We start from the raw sequence: 20,872 nt of genomic DNA, 5'->3' as shown, positions 1-20,872 counted from the left end.
AATGTAGTTCATGAAATAAGTTCGTGGCTTGTGGAAAATAATTTGATGCTAAATCACAGTAAGACTCAGTTTTTACAGTTTCTAACACACAATCCAACAAGAACCGATATTTTGATGAGACAGAATGGGCATATTACACTCGAGACGGAACAGTTCAAGTTCCTAGGCGTTCGGATAGATAGTAAGCTGTTGTGGAAAGCCCATGACCAGGATCTTGTTCAGAAACTAAATGCTGCTTTATTTACCATTAGAACAGTATCTGAAATAAGTGACACTTCAACACGAAAAGTAGTCTACTTCGCATATTTTCATATTCTTATGTGGTATGGTATTATTTTTTGGGGTAATTCTTCTGATTCAAAAAGGGTATTTTTGGCTCAAAAACGGGCTGTTCGAGCTATATGTGGTGTAAGGTCGAGAACCTCTTGTCGACCCCTATTCAATAGTCTGGGAATTCTGACATTGCCCTCACAGCATATATTTTCTTTAATGTCGAATGTTGTTAGCAATATTAGCCTATTCCCACGAGTTAGCAGCTTTCACTCAGTTAATACTAGGCAAAAATCCAATCTGCATGTGGAATGTACTTCCTTGACTCTTGTGCAGAAAGGAGTGCAGTATTCTGCTGCATCCATTTTCAATAAGCTACCACAAGAACTCAAAAATCTTAGCAGTAGCCCAAACTCTTTTAAGTCTAAACTGAAGAGTTTCCTCATGGCTCACTCCTTCTATTCTGTCGAGGAGCTCCTGGAAGAGCTAAAAAATTAAGCAAATTCCAGTGTTACATTGTTGATTTTCTTTATTTAAACTTACGACTTGTCACCTGAATATGTTTTTTTATATTTTATCTGTTTCTACTATCGTCTTATAATGTAATGTATTGACTTGTTCCATGACCATGGAGACTTCTCCTTAATTTGGTCCCACGGAACAATAAATAAATAAATAAATTAATTAATTAAATAATCCTTTAAAAATTTTTTGTATGTCTTTTTGCTCACACTGTTCTGTAAACTCTTTGGAAGGCACTTTATGAATTTGACACACAAGTATCGAGGACCTTTGTCAGCAACTCTCAGTCGGTGTTGTATACTTCTCAGCTGACCTTTATTTCTTGTATCATATGTATGAACACCTGCATTTCTTTCTAGTACTTCATTTCATTTTATTAATGACATTATTGTTTTGTAAATATATAAAGATGGAAACATCAGTATTTTTAGACTATGGAAAACAGTTCTGCATGAGTCTCTTTGTTTCTGTCAAGATGGTCCTAACAGCTTTTTTTTGCAATGTAAATATTCTTTTTGTATTTTTGCCACTGGACTTTGCTTAAACAGTAATTCCATATTGTAGGTATGGCTCAAATAGAGCATGGTACACTGTACATAGAAGCTCCTTGTTGGCATAATGTGCAAGCTGTTTCATAACAAATATTGCAGTGCTTCATTTACAGCAAACATTGTGTAGTAACACGATTCACGTTTCCGTCGCACTTCACATAGTGTAGACTGGGAACTGTCTGCTAGGCCTGCCCGATGTGAACTGAACTGGGCACGGCCCGTGCTGCCTGAGTTGTTGTTGTTCCGCTGGCAGAGGGCGCGGCCAAATTCTCGTGTGCCCTCTGGTGGACGAGACTTTACTTGCGGCAACTACTGTCCGTGATGCGCCATGCCGATGTGCGCCTCCCGTGATCTTTCTGGTGGCTACTGCACATTATATATATGTTGACTCCACTGGAGCTTATTGTCAACTGTAATCTCCCAAAATTTAATAGTAGTAACTTCTTCCAGTCTTGTTTCATCTATGAATATATCTATGTGTTCTTCCTTTTCTCAATTTTTGAACACCATGAACATTGTCTTTTTTAAATTTAAAGTTAAGTCATTTTGGACAAGGCACTGTACTGTGTTATTTATTGACATAAATGCACCTCTTTCCAGTGTTTCCAGATTTTTTTCTACGTTCATTAGTGTCATGTTATTTGCATATAGTATTTATCTTTCTCACTGACATCAATATTGTTTACAAATAGGTCAAACAGAAGTGGGTCAAGTACAGATCCTTGAGGCACTCCATACTTAATATTTCTGATTTCAGATCTGCATCAAGTTTCTGTTTCCACATACTGCTTTCTGTTGCTGATGTATGATTTTATCCACTTGGTTGCATGTCCACGAATACTATAACTTTCAAGTTTTTCAATAAGTGTAGCATGGGTGATTGTGCTGAACGTTTTAGACAAATCCAGAAACATAGCAGACACAGAGTTTCTTTTGTCTAATGCAATTATAATGGATTCTGTGAGGCGTGATGTAGCGGTTTCTGTAGATATCCTTTTTTGGAAACCATGTTGTGCTGGAATCAGAATACTGTGTGTCTCCAGGAATGTGGTCAATCTACCATGCATGAGTATCTCTAGTATTTTTGAAAAACCAGAGATTAAAGACACAGGTCTGTTGTTATTTGGATCATTTTTGTCTCCTTTCTTAAATATTGGTACTACTTTGCTTACTTTTAATTTTTCTGAGAATATTCCTTCTCTAAATGAGCAGTTTGCAATATGCAAAAGAGGTTTGATTATTTCTTAATTCACATGTTTTATTAAATTATTTGATACTTCATCATCTGCTGCAAACTTCTGGGGTTTTAATTTCTGTATTATTTTTTTGAGTTCTGTTTTTGCCAGTGGTTCTAGGAACATTGAGTGGGATAGTTGGCCAAGTGCTTTAGCATACTTTGACCATTGATGATTTGTTTCCCGTTTCAAATTTTGTACAACATCTATAAAGTTGTTGTTTAGTATATTAACAATTTTTCTTCCATCTGTAACTATGTTGTCATCAGTTCTCATTGACTTAATAAAATTTCTGTTTTTTACACTTTTTTGGCTACATATTCCGCAATTCACAATTCACAATGTTGATTTTGTTATGGCTCTGTTTATTGAAATGGCTTTTGCTTCTCTTATTGATTGCCTGTACTTCTTCTGATACTGTTTGTATGTCTCCATATTCCCTGCTTGTCTGAGCTCCTTCACTCTAGTCCTGAGTTCAATTATTTCTTTCATAATCCATTTCTTACTGTGACCCTGTTTTTCTGATAGGCTACTTTGGGGAAGAAGTGTGAGGTGGGGGGGGGGGGGGGGGGAAACTCTGACAAAGTAAGATGAACAACTTGGTTGCATTACAAATTGGAATGTGAAGAGGCACTCAGACAAGCAACACAGCATATTCTCCCAAGAGTGCATAAATACGCTGAAGCTGACAGAGGAATATTTGAACATTTATTGTGAACTGTGCAACGGCTGCAATATGACGTCTGCAATAATGCCTAGAGGTGAATGTGTTTAAAAAATATGCATTTTTCAATTGATACTTTGTAAAATGCATGCTGTAATGCTGATTAATTGTTGTACATGTATAAACTTCAAAATGTATTGAATAATACAGAAAATAAATAACTATGTACATTAAATGTATTCTATTCAGAAACGATTCAGAGTAGTGTGTATGTCCAGATGAAGCTTTTTGCCTCAAATGATCATTCCTGTCATATCTCTGAATACTGATCATTCCTCCTGGGACACCCTGTATTTTGCAAAGAAAAATTAAAGAAGAACTCAGAGAACTCACTAAGGTTAATCATCCACTTAATGATACTGTAGAACAAAGGTGCTACATGTATAGGAATAATATTATATCTCCCAACACCAATCAAGAACGCTTAAGGACCTTCTTTATAGAAAACCAGTTGGAATTCAATACAGTCTTTCCCGCAGATCAAACGGCCTTTGACATCTTTAGTGTTAGTAACCAGAATGATTTATAGACTGCAGTTATGAGCATAAATAGTCCCACTGCATGTCAGTGATAATAGCAGTGAAACTCTTTCCAGATAATGTAGTTCAGGGATCAAAAATTTCACCATCCAGCAAACACAGATGCTTCTCAAGTGCAAGCAGCAATGGAAAATGGTGAAGTACTTCATGACTACTCTGCAATTCACAGTAACTGTTTGACAGAAGGTTCACAGAATAACTTTTGGGCTATTTCACTACTATTCTGTCCTCTACTGGCACCAGGAAAAAATTAACATCTAAATCTTTCTACTGTAGGAAATATGCAGCAATTATGTCATTCATTCCATCAGTTGTGTTTCTTACATTGGCAGCAACCATGTTGAATGTGATACTATTTACAGCACAATTTATATCTAAGCTGCTCTGTTTTGATGTAGAAGCACAGCTCTTCTTAGACTGCCTAGAATGCCAAATTGTGGTTTGTTCTGTAAGAACATCCCCACCATTTGTCGGCTGCGGTGGATTTCTGAAGATAGAAGTACACTTTCAAGAATGTTCCAGTGTTGTTGTCATGCACATGCACATGTGCTTTTCATTTTTGAATTGACAACTACTTTTGACTTAAAAACCATTGTTTCATTCCTGTATGATTATGTAGGTATTTATGTATGTATTGAACTGGGGACATTGAAACGACAGAGAGGCTTCGTCCCCACCATAGCCCTCAGTGGTACACAACCCCACAACAGGCTACAGCAATCCACTCACCCCACCGCCGCCCCACACCGAACCCAGGGTTATTGTACAGTTACCCCTGGGAATGTCTCATTTCAGGCAAGTGTAAACCCAATGTTTGTGTTGTAGGGTAATTATGGTGTATGCATAAACGGAAACAGTGTTAGCACAGCAATCGCCGACATAGTGTAACCGAGGCGAAATAAGGGGAACCAGCCTGCATTCATCAAGGCAGATGGAAAATTGCCTTAAAAACCATCCACAGGCTGGCCAGCACACCGGACCTCGACACTAATCTGCCGAGTGGATTCGTGCCGGGGACCGGCATGCCTTCCCGCTTGAGAACCAGTGTATTAGACTACACCGCTAGCTGGGCAGGCTCCTGTATGAGTACTGCATGAGAAAGACAAAGTTTTGGTTCACTTTTTATTGTAGGACTAAAAATATCATTGAAACCTTACATGTAATAAGATACATGAAGAATAGATTAGAAATGAAGGGAAAATATAAACTGCTACTGAAGCTGTGTTTTAATTATGTAATGTCAAAGTGGAAACACTCCATACTTTTTACGTTTCTAGGCTCTAATAATTGATGGAACACAATACATGAAAGGAAATTCTGCATACACTGTACAAACACATTACTCTACCATTATCATTATACAGGGAATGGACATCTAAAACCTAACCCCTGACCAATCAAGGCCAATAAAATTATCTGAAATACAGTTCCTCTTCTATGCAGTAAGATTTTTTTTTTGTACTCTTAAAATAATACTAAGTGCAAAGTGTAGAACAAAGTGACATCTATAATGAAATTGTGTGCATGAAATTAGAAACCCCAAATACAATGTGTAGCATGTAACAGAATCATTACCATTTGTTTGTTATAGTTTCAAATGAAAACATAACATAAGGCACTCTTTTAAATCATTGTACAAGCAATTTTAAGGCAAAAGAGAACAATGAACCTGATGATTGTAATTGATGGTGGTGTGTCTATTCCCTCTGTTATTAAATCTTACCAATCAGATGAATGTTAGTAGAGTATTTCCTTAAACAGATGGCCCATTTCAAAGCAATAGTTTGTTTAAGGCAGTAATAAATCTACTAACCATCATTGTTAAATGTCTTCATTTATTTTTAACTGCAGCTCAAGTGTTTCTTACATACTTTTAAATCATTTTGCATGAGAATAGCTCTCAGTACTGCAATGCAACATACAGAAATGAGTGTTATAGTCTGATACTAACCATTACTGCAGGTCCCATGTTCACTATAATAAAAGTCCCTGTCCATCAGTAGTGATGAGCGATCAGCTGCGAAAGTGTCATCAGAACTCAAGAAACAATCCCGACGAACCACATGGTAGTTAAATGATCTGCAGTTGAAATCCTGTTCTTGATTGCATAAGTGTTTGCATTCTGGAGCATCATAAATCTGTGGGATATATCTGTCGGTGTATGGAAGGAATCTTCCAGGGTAATCTGTGTAGTCACAGCTTGGTGGCTCTGAAATCAGATATCATCATTGAATAAATATGTTTCAGTGCGTTTTTAGTTTATTAACAAAGAATTGGTGTGAACTGGTAATTTTCTATTATATAGTACAATTTTAATATATTATTAACAGAAAGAAAGCTACAGTTAACTCTTAACGTATATTATACATTCAGGTGACAAAAGTCATGGGAGACCTCCACATATCATATTGGACTTCCTTTTGCCCTGCATAGTGCAGTAACTTGTGTGGCATGGAACCAACAAGTTGTTGCAAGTCCCCTCCAGAAATATTGAACCATACTGCCTCTACAGCTGTCCATAACAGTGGAAGCGTTGCTGGTGCAGGATTTTGTACACGAACTGAACCCTTCATTATGTCCCACAAATGATCAGTGGGATTCGAGACAGGAGATCTGGTAACCCAGATCATTCATTCAAATTGTTCAGAATGTTCTTCAAACCAATTGTGAACAGTCGTGGCCAGGTGACATGGCACGCAGTCGTCCGTAAAAATTCCATCATTTTCTGGGAACATTAAGTTCACAAATCGCTGCATATGTTCTCCAAGTAGCCAAACATAACCATTTCCAGTCTATAATTGGTTCAGTTGTATCAGAGGACCCAGTCAATTCCATGTCAACACAGCCCACACCATTATGGAGCCACTACCAGCTTGCACAGTGCCTTATTGACAATTTGGGTTCATGGCTTTGTAAGGCATGTGCCACACTCAAACCCTGCCTTCAGCTCTTACCAACTGAAATTGGAGTTCATCTGACCAGGCCATGGTTTCCCAGTCATCTAGCATCCAACTGATATGGTCGTGTGCCCAGGAGAGGCACTGCAGGCAATGTCGTGCTGCTACCAAAGGCATTCACGTTGGTCATCCACTGCCATAGCCAAATTTCACTACACTGTCTTAACAGATACATTTGTCATACATCCTGCATTCATTTTTTGTGGTTATTTCATGCAGTGTTGCTTGTCTGTTAGCACTGACAAATCATGCAAACACAATTGCTCTCAGTCATCAAGTGAAGGCCACTGGCGACTGTGTTGTTCATGGTGAGAGGTAATGGCTGAAATTTGGTATTCTTGGCACACTCTTGACACTGTTTATCTTGGAATATTGAATTTCGTAATGGCTTCCAAATGGAATGTCCAATGTGTCTAGCTTCAACTACCGTTCTGCTTACAAGGTCTGTTAATTTCCACTGTATGGCCATAATAATGGCAGAAACCTTTTCACATGAATCACATGAGTATAAATGAAGGCTCCCGTGAATGTAGTGCCCTCTTTACCTTGTGTATGTCATACTACCACCATGTGTATAAGTATACATCTCTATCTCATGATTTTTGTCACTTCAGTGTAAAATGAACATATAAATCAATGTCAAGGAAGGCAAATGGAAGACTTCGATTTGGTGGATGGTAGACTTGGATTTGGTGGAACGGTTCCAGGAAGGTGCAGTACATATATGAAGGGAATTACATACTAGTTACAGAGTACTGCTCCAGCATTTGAAGTCCTTATCAAGTAGGTATGGCAACAGACATTGAATAAATTCACTGATGAGATGCTAAGAATGTAACAGGTTGATATAGCCCATACGAAAATGCTTGGGAAACTTAATGGAAATCCTTGAAAGAAACATGTCATAGTTTTTGCAAAATCCTGTTGGGATAGTTTAGAGAACCTGTATCTGAGGAAGACTATGTGACAATTCTGCTGCGTTATACATCTCATATAGTCATAATGACAATACATACTCTTCTTCTCCTTTAACTTTTACCTTTTGTCCTATTCCTACACAGGGATGGTATGGTTATTATCGAGTTTTGAATTGTTAATATGTTAGAGAGGGTGGTTGGATGCTCTACTTGTCGCCATCCCTTCATCCCCCCCCCCTTTCTCTGGCCACCAGCCCCTGACAGAATTTGTGAACCCCCACCTGTCTGTGTGTAGTGATCCATCAAAAAGAGTATGAACATTTTCTAAATGTTGGTGAATTGTGTAACCCAGATGGGATGTGGGTACCAGCCTGGTATTCACTTAGTCAAAACTGCTTATAAACCACATCCAGGTTGATTGGCACACTGGCCCTCCGCCATGCGGATTCCATCCAGGGCTGGTGCACCTGCCCAAATTCTGGAAGTGGTGTGGTAACAAGCATGGCCATCCATGCAGGAGGCATCCATATTTACATTAACAACATAAAAATATGTACTTTGCATATATTACTGAAATATTCTTACCATTTTGTACTAAATAATCTATCTTAAAATACTAAGTACATAATTGTCAATATTTTGAGATATAGTAAGTTTTGTGTACTTATTGAAGAACAACACATTTTCTAACTCACAGAATTAGTTCTTATCGACACTAGCAAGTGCTGAATTTTGCCACTCTTGAAAAAATTTGTGCAGATGGATACCTGCCTGTTTCCTTGTACATGAAACCAGCACATCAATTTTTTAAAAGTTTAGACAGTCTGTAAAGTCTAAACTGTCTTAAATTCTACTCAATGACATTATTACTCTCTGAGACATAATTCACCTCTTACTTTCAAGCCAACAAATCCATGCTCCTCAAATTTGGGCGAGGAAAATCTCCAGTAACATAGATAGACCTTGGTGGTGGTTAGTGTTTAACGTCTCGTCGACAACGAGGTCATTAGAGACGGAGCGCAAGCTCGGGTTAGGGAAGGATTGGGAAGGAAATCGGCCGTGCCCTTTCAAAGGAACCATCCCGGCATTTGCCTGAAACGATTTAGGGAAATCACGGAAAACCTAAATCAGGATGGCCGGAGACGGGATTGAACCGTCGTCCTCCCGAATGCGAGTCCAGTGTGCTAACCACTGCGCCACCTCGCTCGGTGATAGACCTTGTATTTGGCAATGCAGTTTTGACATTTTAAGTTATCCCAAAATCAGTAGACATTGGCTGAAATAAGTAAGAACCCACTGAATTGGTAATAATATGAGGGGCATTTGAAAAGTCCGTGCAAAGTCCGAGAGATGGCACCTCTATTTCTTTGTGTTTGGCATTAATATGAATCAAGGAAGTTGAGTGATTGTCAAAAAATGGTTGAAAAAGAATTTCGTGTGGTGATTAAACATTACTTTATGAAAGGCAAAACGTCTCAGGAGACTAAAGGGAAACTTGATAAACATTATGGTGACTCTGGACCTTTCATTAGAACAGATTATAAGTGGTTTCAAAATTTTCGGAGTGGCCATATGGGCACAAGTGATGCTGAACTTTCTGGACCCCCTGTGGAGGTTACGACTCCAGAAATCATTGATAAAATCCATGATATAGTGACGGATGACAGAAGAATTAAGGTATGCGAGATTGCTAGTGCTGTGGGCATCTTGAAGGAATGAGTACATAATATTTTGCATAAACATTTGGACATGAGAAAGCTATCCACAAGATGGGTTTCATGACTGCTCACTCTTGACCAAAAACGGAATTGTGTGAAGTGCTGCAAGGTTGGTTTGCAGCTGTTCAGGAAGAATCTGCAGGACTTTAAGTGTCATTTCATCACTGTGGATGAAACATGGGTACATTACTATACTCCTAAGACCAAAGAACAATCTAAACAATGGGTTACCAAGGGGGAATTTGCACCAAAAAAGGCAAAGACCATTCCTTTGGCGACTGTCTTTTGGGATTTGCAAGGGTTAATCCTCATCGACTATCTTGGGGTAGGGTGGTGGGGGTGGTGGGGGGGTGGAGTAATAAACAGTCCCAAAAAAATAACTGTTACGAAAAAAATTGATACTTTGTGCTCTTTCCGAGTTAATTAGCATTGAAGTTAGCCAATTAGGTTGTTGTGTGCACAAATTCAAGCAGCCTGCCAGATACAATTAGTATAAGTATTCCCCATAGCATAGTTGATAGTGCATGAGACTGCTCAGCCTCTGGCTTGGGTTCAGTCCTTACTTATGTCCCACATTCAATTTTTGTATGACTCTCTTGTTCAGCTTTAGGAAACCAAACAAATAACACATTTGGTGACACCATCTCTGACAGGCCACTTGAATTTGCGGGGACAACTGTCTGTTTGGCTAACTTCAATGCTAATTAACTCAGAAATGGTGCAATGTATTAAATTATTTCTTAACAGTTATTTCTCAGCATAACTTACCCTGTAACACTCTTAAAAGCTTTTCAGACTGTTTCTGATTATTCTGCATACACATTTGCCTGAACGAGTATAGACCAGCTTAATAGTAGGTGCTACTGCAAAGTTGTTTTGAACACATGAAGAAACAAAATATTCAAATGGAAATAAGCAGTTAATGTATGAACACTGAGTTCAGTGAGAACTATTTATGTGTGCAACAACAAGGATGCAGTGGGAATGCATTTACATCTGTTGGACGAATGTTATGAAAACAAACACTCGAAACCGACGTTTCACCTAAGTCACATGCAACGAAAATCTGTAACGCAACCATTTGTGTGTGACGTGTTTATAATTATGTATTATTTATATTTCAGGACAATTAATCTTTTTTTTTTAAAAAAAAAAAAAAAAAAACACCACCACATGTCATAAAGAAAACATGTAAACCGTCTGAGGATGAATCACAACGATTCGAAACTGGTAACGGTATCCTTTGAATAAAGGAACTGAAAGTAAATTTGTGGCTGGTTGCTGTCCTAACACCATCAACATTTGTCTTCAAACAACAGTCACAGTCTCCATCATGTCATCATATGACAAAATTACATTAGATTCAATTTTTGCTCAACAGACCCAAAAAATGAGATGATTCTCATGAAACATGTCAGAAAGTATAACATGAAAATGTAAAACGTTTGAATATAATACTTTCTACTCTGATCATTTGTTAGGAGATTGTTGAAATAGGTGAATACAATGTGGTAAACTGTAACAGCTAATATTTACAGAAGTAACATGCTTTCAGAATGAAACATTGTTGTGCACAACTAATACATTTATCATACACAAAATACCCAATCTTGCCTGTTGTGACCAAGTGCTGTCAAAACTGAAATCTAACAGTCATTTTTACTTAAGCTAGCTCAACAGTCTCTGTTAAGATATTCGTCTATAGAGTAGAAGGAGTTGCCTATTAAAAAGTCTTTCAAACTCTGTTAAACTATGCATTATCTGAAACCAAGTTTTTAATGGTTGCCGGCAATTTATTGAAAATGTGTGTTCCTGAGTGTTGGGCCCCTTTTTGGACCAAGGTAAGTGATTTTAGGTCTTTATGTAGATTGTTCTTATTCCTACGTATCGAGCTATTGTTTGGAAATAGAGACATATTACTTGCAACAGTCCGCCCCCGGTAGCTGAGTGGTCAACGTGACAGAATGTCAATCCTAAGGGCCCAGGTTCAATTCCTGGCTGGGTCGGAGATTTTCTCTGCTCAGGGACTGGGTGTTGTGTTGTCCTAATCACACCATTTCATCCCCATTGATGTGCAAGTCACCAAAGTGGCATCAAATCAAAAGACTTGCACCAGGCAAACAGTCTACCTGATGGGAGGCTCTAGTCACTTGACATTTACATTTACTTCCAACAAATTTCATTAAGGAATAAATATACTGAGAAGCAGTCATTAGAATACAAAGTTGTTTGAACAGGTTCCTACATGATGTTATTGAATTTACGCCACAAATGATTCTTATCACACGCTTTTGCACCCTAAAAACTTTTGCTCGGTTTGATGAGTTACCCCAGAATATGATTCCATATGGCATAATAGAATGAAACTAAACAAAGTATGCAAGTTCTTTTATATTCATATCTCCTACATCTGATCTCATTCTCACTGCAAATAAATACTTGTTTAGGCACTTAAGCAATTCTGTGGTATGCCCTTCCCAACTGAATTTATTATCAAGTTGTAATTCCAGAAATTTAACACTGCCAATCTCTTTGATCTGCATGTCTTCATATGTTACACACATGCTGGAAGGAAATCTATTACAGCTTCAGAGCTGCATATAGTGGGTCTTCTCAAAGTTTAATGACAGTGAATTAGCTTTAAATCATTTATTAATGTCAGTGAAAATTTGATTAGCAGCTGTTTATAAATCTGTACTTGGCTTGCTACTTATTGTAATGTTTGTATTAAGTAGCAAGGCAAGTACAGATTTAAAAATAGCTGCTAATCAAATTTTCACTGACATTAATAAATGGTTTAAAACTAATAGCATCAAGGGGGCCTCTGGGTACAATGTCCCATTCTGATAGATGGATTGTCATCAACAGTGCCACATGCCCTCACTCTATGAGATGCAATGGAGAGATTTGGAATTTAATCCATGACACCAGAGGGAAGTCTGGTTGCCACACTACTACCTCCCCTCAGCTTGTCAGCTAAATACTGGTGGTGAAAATTTCTTCCACCACCAGGACTCTGGCTAACTACAAGTTGAGTGCCACCACATATGCATGCAGTAGAACACTGATCTACTTCTCTGAACACAATTCCATACATTTCTCTACATACCGTCTCCTTTATTTTTATTTTATTTTATTTATTTATTTATTTTGACAAAATAATTTTCGCTTGAAAATCTTGAAATTAAGTGTAGGTGACTATATTTGCTACTGCATGTAATCCTATTAAAAGATATTTGCCTGCATTTGTTTTGCTTAAAAGATTTCATTTTTTTATTTTTCAGAATTAGTTATTAATGAACTTTGTCAGCAAGAAAATAAATAAGAAAATTCTAACAATAAGTACCATATTTAATTGTTTATTAACTGTAATAATAAAAAACTGAAAATATCATTATTGGGCAACTGCACAATTCAGACCTACTTGGAGCACATTCATTTTCCATGTAGTCCACATCAGCAGAAACTCTTCGAAAATGCTGTGGAGTTGTTCTCCTAGTTTCAGGGGTGAGTTTGCACAGTCTCTCTCTTCCATAGTAAGTTGCTGACCTAAAAAATTAAATACCTACATAAATATCAGAAAAGAAAAACCAATGAAGCTAGCATACTTGCTGAGACAAGAAAGTATTACAACACATGCAGTATGACAGTTCGTAACTGACAAAATAGAGCCCATTGCAGAATTTTCTATTTATGCAGTAAACATACAGTAAATGTACTACATAATAATTTAATTATCTTTTTTCTTCTTCTTTTTTCTGACATTAATACCATATTTTCTTGGGGTCAGTGTGTTAATTATTGGATTTGTCAAAGATGGTGGTAGCTCCCCACCCCCAGATATGGAATTTGTGTAACCCCAAATGTCAGCATCTAGTGTTATTCCATGTGAAGGTGTGTGAACATGTTCTAAATGTTTGTGAATTGTGTAACTGAAGGTGGACGTGTCTACCAACACAATAAATAATTTATATTAATATATTACATTTAATTGAATATATATACCAATAAGTTTATTTTATTAATATTAAACGATTATTTTAATACATATATCTACCTAGGATTATAGCTACTTACGTTTTTAGCTTAAAATAAGTACACAGATACTTCACAAGCCACCGCACAATGCATGGCAGAGGATACCTGATATCAGTACTTGTCATTTCCTTTCCTGTTCCATTCACAAATAGAGCAAGGGAAAAATGACTGCTTATATGCCTCCATATGAGCCATAATCTCTCATACCTTATCTTCAGGGTCCTTACATGCAGTGTATGTAGGCGGCAGTAGAATTGTTCAACAGTCAGCTTCAAATGCTGGTTCTCTAAATTTTCTCAATAGTGTTTCTTGGAAAGAATGTCATCTTCCCTATAGGGATACCCATTTCAGTTCCCACAGCATCTCCATAACACTTATGGGTTGTTCAAACATACCGGTCACAAATCTAGCAGCTTGCCTCTGAATTGCTTCAATGTCTTCCATGAATCTGACCTGGTACGGATCCCAAACATTTGAGCAGTACTCAAGAATAGATCGCACCTCTTTTACAGATAAACTACTCTTTCCTAAAATTCTCCCAATAAATTGAAGTCAACCATTCACCTTCCCTACCACAGTTCTCACATGCTCATTCCACTTCAAATCAATTTCCAATGTTATGCCTAGATATTTAAATGACTTTACTGTGTCAATAGAAATACTGTATCCGAACAGTACAGATTTGATTTTCCTATTCATTCATATTAACTTACATTTTTTCATATTTAGGGCTAGCTGCCATTCATCACACCAACTGGAAGTTTTGTCCAACTAGTCTTGCATCTTCCTACAGTCACTCAACTTCAACACCCTACTATATACACCATGGCATCATCAGCAAACAATTTAGATTGCTGTCCACCCTGACCGTTAAATCATTTATGTATATAGAGAACAACAGTGGCCATATCACACTTTCCTGGGGCATTCCTGATGATACCCTTGTCTCTGATGAACACTTGCCATCAAGTACCAGCCTGGTATTCACCTAGTCGGATGTGGAAAATGTCCTAAAAAACACATCCAGGCTGATTTGTACACCAGTTCTCAATGTTACTCCAACAGGTGTATTTGATCTGGAGGTGGCATGCCAATGTGAAAAGGTATTTGGGAGAGTCATTGCCACTGTGACATTATTGTAATTGTTCTGTATTTACAGGGTAGTCAGATCTTTCTATTGAATGAGTTGCCTTATATGTCAACAATACATGAAATTGCATTTAGTCTTACTTCTTTATAAGCTACAGTTCAGCACATAATTTTACTTTGACCCATTCCAGTGTTTTATAAACAGATTTAAGTAACATCTGCCAGTTTTTACTTAAAGCTGCAATTTGTTCATAAATTAAGTAAATTTAGTTGCTCAGAACTGTAGCAACACTTTCAAGGAAATGGAAAATGATAACTGTTTACTGTGCTATCAACAGTGTGGGCACAGGAGATGGGTCTCAAACTCATATTGGAGTAAAGTAGGGAAGGATACTGGCCACATCATTTTTAAGGGGCCACCACATCGTTCATTTAAATCAATTAAGGGAACCATGAGGAGCCAAATCTGGGTGGTGATTTGCACCCTGCAATTGTCAGTGGTGAACTGGACTGATACATGCTGTTTCTACAACTGGCTACATGATGGGAGGTTACCAAATGTCATAACATATTTGGCTAGAGCAATTATAAATGCTCCTAGCTAAGCCAGTGGCAGCATTCCTATGGTGCTATACATTTGACTGGCACAGTCTCTGTACCAGGTACTAGTCAAATGTGCAACTCAGCTGCTACAGCCTCATTGAGCAGTATCACTGACTGAGTGAAGCCACTGATCTATGAGCTGTCAGTTAGCCCTGATAGTTCTGAACTTAAAAATGGATCTGCTGAGGTGTGGTTGCCGCACAGGTGGCATCACATGATACTCCAGCCAATCTGTGAGAGACCTGGGTTCAACTTGGGGTGCCTACACATTCCTTTCAGACATCTTGGGCTGCAAACTACATTTGACAGCATAATTGTCTAATATTGCTGTGCTGACAAGTTGACACCTGACTTGCATCACTAAGGATCCTCTGTTGCCAGCTACTGTTGTGGTGCAGCAACATTGCACTGCCTTGGCATATGTCTCAGTGCTTACTAGCTGTGGATCAGCTCCTTCGTGTCTTTTGCTGGAGTGCTGTTTAAAAGACAACTAATAATAAAGAAGGTTTTTGTTGAGTAAGCACTCTTGACACCATGCTCACTGCAGAACTGAAGATCTCATCCCACAGTTTCCCCTCACATGACACTGTAAAAGTAAAAAACAGCCATCCTGCAACAATGGTGTTGTTATGTCCTACTAGCACATGATAGAGGGAAGACAGGGGGTTAAGGGCCATCTCCAATTTCATGCAGTGAGGAGCAAATGTAGAAAGACAAATTCCCTCTGAAGGCATATTAATGACATGGATCAGTGCCAGACGTTGTCACAAGGCACCTGCAAGGTTTATGGATTCTGGGACTCGACAGGATGCTTTCAGCAGGAGACTCATGGTATTCAGAAGTCTGATTAATACTATTTATTAGCAATCAGGCTAACTAATACACTGAAGAATAATTATAAACATTAGAAAAAGCAAAGGAGGCAACTGGTTGCACAACAGAAGTCAGTGTCTGAATCCATGGGTTTGGTGCTAACAGAAGTAGTGAACACTAGCAGCATGTTAAGTAGAAACTTGAGAGCGGCACATGAAGTAAGGAAAACAGACATGTTGGGGCTTATCAAGGCTGGCCACAAGTGACACATATTTGGAATCCGAACAATCCTCTGAATACAAAAACATGGGTTCTTGAAGAATTGTAGTGGTGCACTATTTCTCCCTTCCTAGTTGACCCACCAACGCACCAGCACCTAACAAGCTTTGGCCAATCTCATAAGTCACTCTGTACCGCCAGGGCACCTTTGGCCAACCACATGTAGATTCCTCCCCTCCTCCTACTCGGTAGATAGGGGCGCTTTTGGACTTTACATTACCTAACTCCAAGATTGGTAGCAACAGTTTCAGCTGAAAGCTAAATGTCACTGTTGTGCCTATTATGGCCAGCAACAGCAATTATTTTTGTCACTTGGCTCCACCCTCAGTCCTTTTGTGTGTGGGGACTGCTGAAGTAACACTCTAACCTGTGTAAACTCACTGACATTGCAGTTCTCAGGAGCAAGTATCAAGCTTGCTGCCTCTGCTAAGACATTCCTTTTAATGGCCATCAAACGAATCTGCTCCAGTCCTGAATCCCTGAACCATTACACCAACAACCTGAAAACAGCTTTCGCATCATGCAGCTACCCTCCCAACCTGGTACAGAAGCAAATAACGAGAGCCACTTCCTCATCCCCTCAAACCCAGAACCTCTCACAGAAGAACCCCAAAAGTGCCCCACTTGTGACAGGATACTTCCCGGGACTGGATCAGACTCTGAATGTGGCTCTCCAGCAGGGATACGACTTCCTCAAATCCTGCCCCGAAATGAGATCCATCCTTCATGAAATCCTCCCCACTCCACCAAGAGTGTCTTTCCGCCGTCCACCTAACCTTCATAACCTCTTGGTTCATCCCTATGAAATCCCCAAACCACCTTCCCTACCCTCTGGCTCCTACCCTTGTAACCGCCCCCGGTGTAAAACCTGTCCCATGCGCCCTCCCACCACCACCTACTCCAGTCCTGTAACCCGGAAGGTGTACACGATCAAAGGCAGAGCCATGTGTCAAAGCACCCACGTGGTTTACCAACTGACCTGCCTACACTGTGACGCTTTCTATGTGGGAATGACCAGCAACAAACTGTCCATTCGCATGAATGGACACAGGCAGACAATGTTTGTTGGTAATGAGGATCACCCTGTAGCTAAACATGCCTTAGTGCACGCCAGCACATCTTGGCACAGTGTTACACCGTCCGGGTTATCTGGATACTTCCCACTAATACCAACCTATCCGAACTCCGGAGATGGGAACTTGCCCTTCAATATATCCTCTCTTCCCGTTATCTACCAGGCCTCAATCTCCGCTAATTTCAAGTTGCCGCCACTCATTCCTCACCTGTCATTCAACAACATCTTTGCCTCTGCACTTCTGCCTCAACTGACATCTCTGCTCAAACTCTTTGCCTTTATATATGTCTGATTGTGTCTGTATATGTGTGGATGGATATGTGTGTGTGTGCGAGTGTATACCTGTCCTTTTTTCCCCCTAAGGTAAGTCTTTCCACTCCCAGGATTGGAATGACTCCTTACCCTCTCCCTTAAAACCCACATCCTTTCATCTTTCCCTCTCCTTCCCTCTTTCCTGACAAAGCAACCGTGGGTTGCGAAAGCTTGAAATTTTGTGTGTGTGTTTGTGTGTTTTTTTTATTGTGCCTATCTACCAGTGCTTTCCAGTTTGGTAAGTCATGGAATATTTGTTTTTAATATATTTTTCCCGTGTGGAATGTTTCTTTCTATTTTATATATATTAATGTGAAACGCGTTTGGGTCATAGTGGGCAAACTATGCAGAAAGATACAAAGAGACAGTTTATTATCGGCACTTTACAGAAGTACTTGTATATTATGCAACCAGTGGCTTTTTAAATTTCATGCAATTTACTGTACCATAACCAGTTTTAAAGCCACTGCTGGCCCATAATTGCAAAAACAAGTAGACAGTATGTTGCCAAGTGCAAAAAGTGACTATGACGGCCCTCGAGTGACAGGAATGCATGATACAACTGACTGCCAAGTTGCTTAAATACCATGTAGGGCAATGTATGATGTTGACTAGCCCTTACAACCAGAAGGGAAAAACTGAAAATTTTATGCTGGTTACCAATTGTTGTAACAAAGTCATTGAGATTACCTCACTGGTAAAAGTGAAGTTACAAGTCACTACTCTTACAACAGTCATATATGTTGGGCATATTCAACCTTTTCAGGACATGCCTGAAAGTTTACCACAATTACCAGTGTCATCCCCAAAAACAAAGGGAAGGGGTAAGAAAGGAAAAGAATCATTACATACTACGATCAAGAGATGGACCAACAAAGAGAAGGGACAACTGGAGTAGCAGATGGTGATGGTAAATGCTTTGTGGTACACCCGTATGCAGTGAAATAAGACTTTTAAAAAATTTGCACACCTCTGAACAAGTGAGATATACAGGGTGATTCAAAAAGAATACCACAACTTTAGGAATTTAAAACTCTGCAACGACAAAAGGCAGAGCTAAGCACTATCTGTCGGCGAATTAAGGGAGCTATAAAGTTTCATTTAGTTGTACATTTGTTCGCTTGAGGTGCTGTTGACTAGGCGTCAGCGTCGGTTGATGCTAAGATGGCGACCGCTCAACAGAAAGCTTGTGTTATTGAGTACGGCAGAAGTGAATCAACGACAGTTGTTCAGCGTGCATTTCGAACGAAGTATGGTGTTAAACCTCCTGATAGGTGGTGTATTAAACGTTGGTATAAACTGTTTACAGAGGATGGGTGTTTGTGCAAAGGGAAAAGTTCTGGACGGCCGAGAACGAGTGATGAAAATGTAGCACGCATGCAGCAAGCATTTGTTAGCAGCCCAGGAAAATCGACTCGCAGAGCTAGCAGAGAGCTGCAAATTCCACAATCAACTGTATGGAGAGTCCTACGAAAAAGGTTAGTTATGAAACCTTATCATCTGAAATTGGTTCAAGCACCTGAACGTCAACTACCCGAGGCGATGGATCGGCCGCCAGGCAGCCCGTGACAGAGCACTTCATCACTGGCCTCCAAGAAGCCCTGATCTTACCCCCTGTGATTTTTTCTTATGGGGGTATGTTAAGGATATGGTGTTTCGGCCACCTCTCCCAGCCACCATTGATGATTTGAAACGAGAAATAACAGCAGCTATCCAAACTGTTACACCTGATATGCTACACAGAGTGTGGAATGAGTTGGAGTATCGGGTTGATATTGCTCGAGTGTCTGGAGGGGGCCATATTGAACATCTCTGAACTTGTTTTTGAGTGAAAAAAAACCTTTTTAAATACTCTTTGTAATGATGTATAACAGAAGGTTATATTATGTTTCTTTCATTAAATACACATTTTTAAAGTTGTGGTATTGTTTTTGAATCACCCTGTATATGCTGGGTGAGAAGAATTGTGCAGCAGAAAAGCTGTGCCATTGTCAGAGGGAGCAGGTTACAGAACCCCTCACCCCCCCACCCCCCCTCCAAATTGTCACAGACACATGTGAAATGGAAATACTGCTTGCGGGAACAGATGCAGGCAGATGCCCAAGGAACATTCTTATGTCCCATCCACATTTTCAGAAAGCAAGACCTCACTGGTGTACTCAGTGCATGACTCAAATCGTAACTAAAACCACCTGCTGTAAGCAAGGATGCTCAAGGGGAACAGGACAATTGGAATGAAAGAGCAGCAGCACACAGCTAAATGGGATTTGATTTGTCATCTCAGACAGACTTTTCAGATTCCAATGACAATAACAGGAACTATGGATCTGAACATAATGTATCCTATGCTGTATTTACACAATAATCCTTTTGAAATACCATCAGCGAAGAACCTAACTTACCTGAACACTACCCTCAGTACCACTGCACTTAGTTCCCTCTACAAGCTGTTAGCAGCACAGAATCGGTGCATTAGCACATAACAGTTGTTCTAGAGTATTCAGCAATACCACCACAAGTACCAGTGCTGAGTCACTGTAATGAAGATCTCAGGCTTAATGTTTCCTTAATACTGGTCGTCATTCGTGTTACCTCTGTCCATCATCAGTCAGAGCCCTCAGCTAACCTGATCTTCTAGTCCGTACCTACAAATCCAATGGATTGACCACAAGGGTTGACCAAAGAGAGGGAAATTTTGGCTGTAGCAGTTACCATACACCATTTGATGGAGTGGTATGAAGAATTCGATGGTGTGTGTAAGGAAGAAGAACAGATAATGTTTAAAGTGTAAATAACAGCGTGCGTGAGAGAGAGTGCAAAGCAGGGACAGGGGGAAAATGGAGACACAGTAGTACCATGTTGTTTTAATAGTTCATAGTTTCAGCATGGATTTCAGATGGCCTGAATTTTTCTAAGGAAGGAGAAAATGTGTCAGCATCAGCTTCAGGCAGGCCTTCGCAACCAGCCAAAGAATATGTGGGCCAGCGACTGATGTCATTCTGCAGCTAGGTACTCAGTAGTGAGCTGAATTTCTACATGCTATATCACTGCTGCAAGGAATTTTTACAACTGGCTATGTAACATGAGGCACCTCCTGTCATAACACTCCTGGTTGGAGCAACTAAAATACTCCAAGTTAGTAGCAGAATTCATTTGGCACCACTCATTCAATTGGTACAGTGTACACACCAGTCATCCATCAAATGTGTGGCTAAGCTACTACAGCACCA

At 39.4% G+C, this 20,872-nt stretch overlaps 1 protein-coding gene across 1 annotated transcript in view; it reads right to left on the bottom strand.

The window, feature by feature from the left end:
* LOC126248836 (uncharacterized) overlaps positions 1-20,872 on the bottom strand; it is a 535,548-nt gene that overhangs the window by 136,680 nt on the left and 377,996 nt on the right. The window contains exons 20-21 of the mRNA XM_049950252.1: positions 12,858-12,982; positions 5,793-6,050 (exon numbers count right to left, since the gene is read on the bottom strand). Of these exons, the coding sequence (XP_049806209.1) occupies positions 5,793-6,050; positions 12,858-12,982 (383 nt within the window). The remainder of the gene's footprint in view (positions 1-5,792; positions 6,051-12,857; positions 12,983-20,872) is intronic.

Source organism: Schistocerca nitens, chromosome 3, assembly GCF_023898315.1.
Source record: "Schistocerca nitens isolate TAMUIC-IGC-003100 chromosome 3, iqSchNite1.1, whole genome shotgun sequence".
NCBI lineage: Eukaryota > Metazoa > Arthropoda > Insecta > Orthoptera > Acrididae > Schistocerca > Schistocerca nitens.
This window is presented reverse-complemented; position numbering and strand designations above follow the sequence as displayed.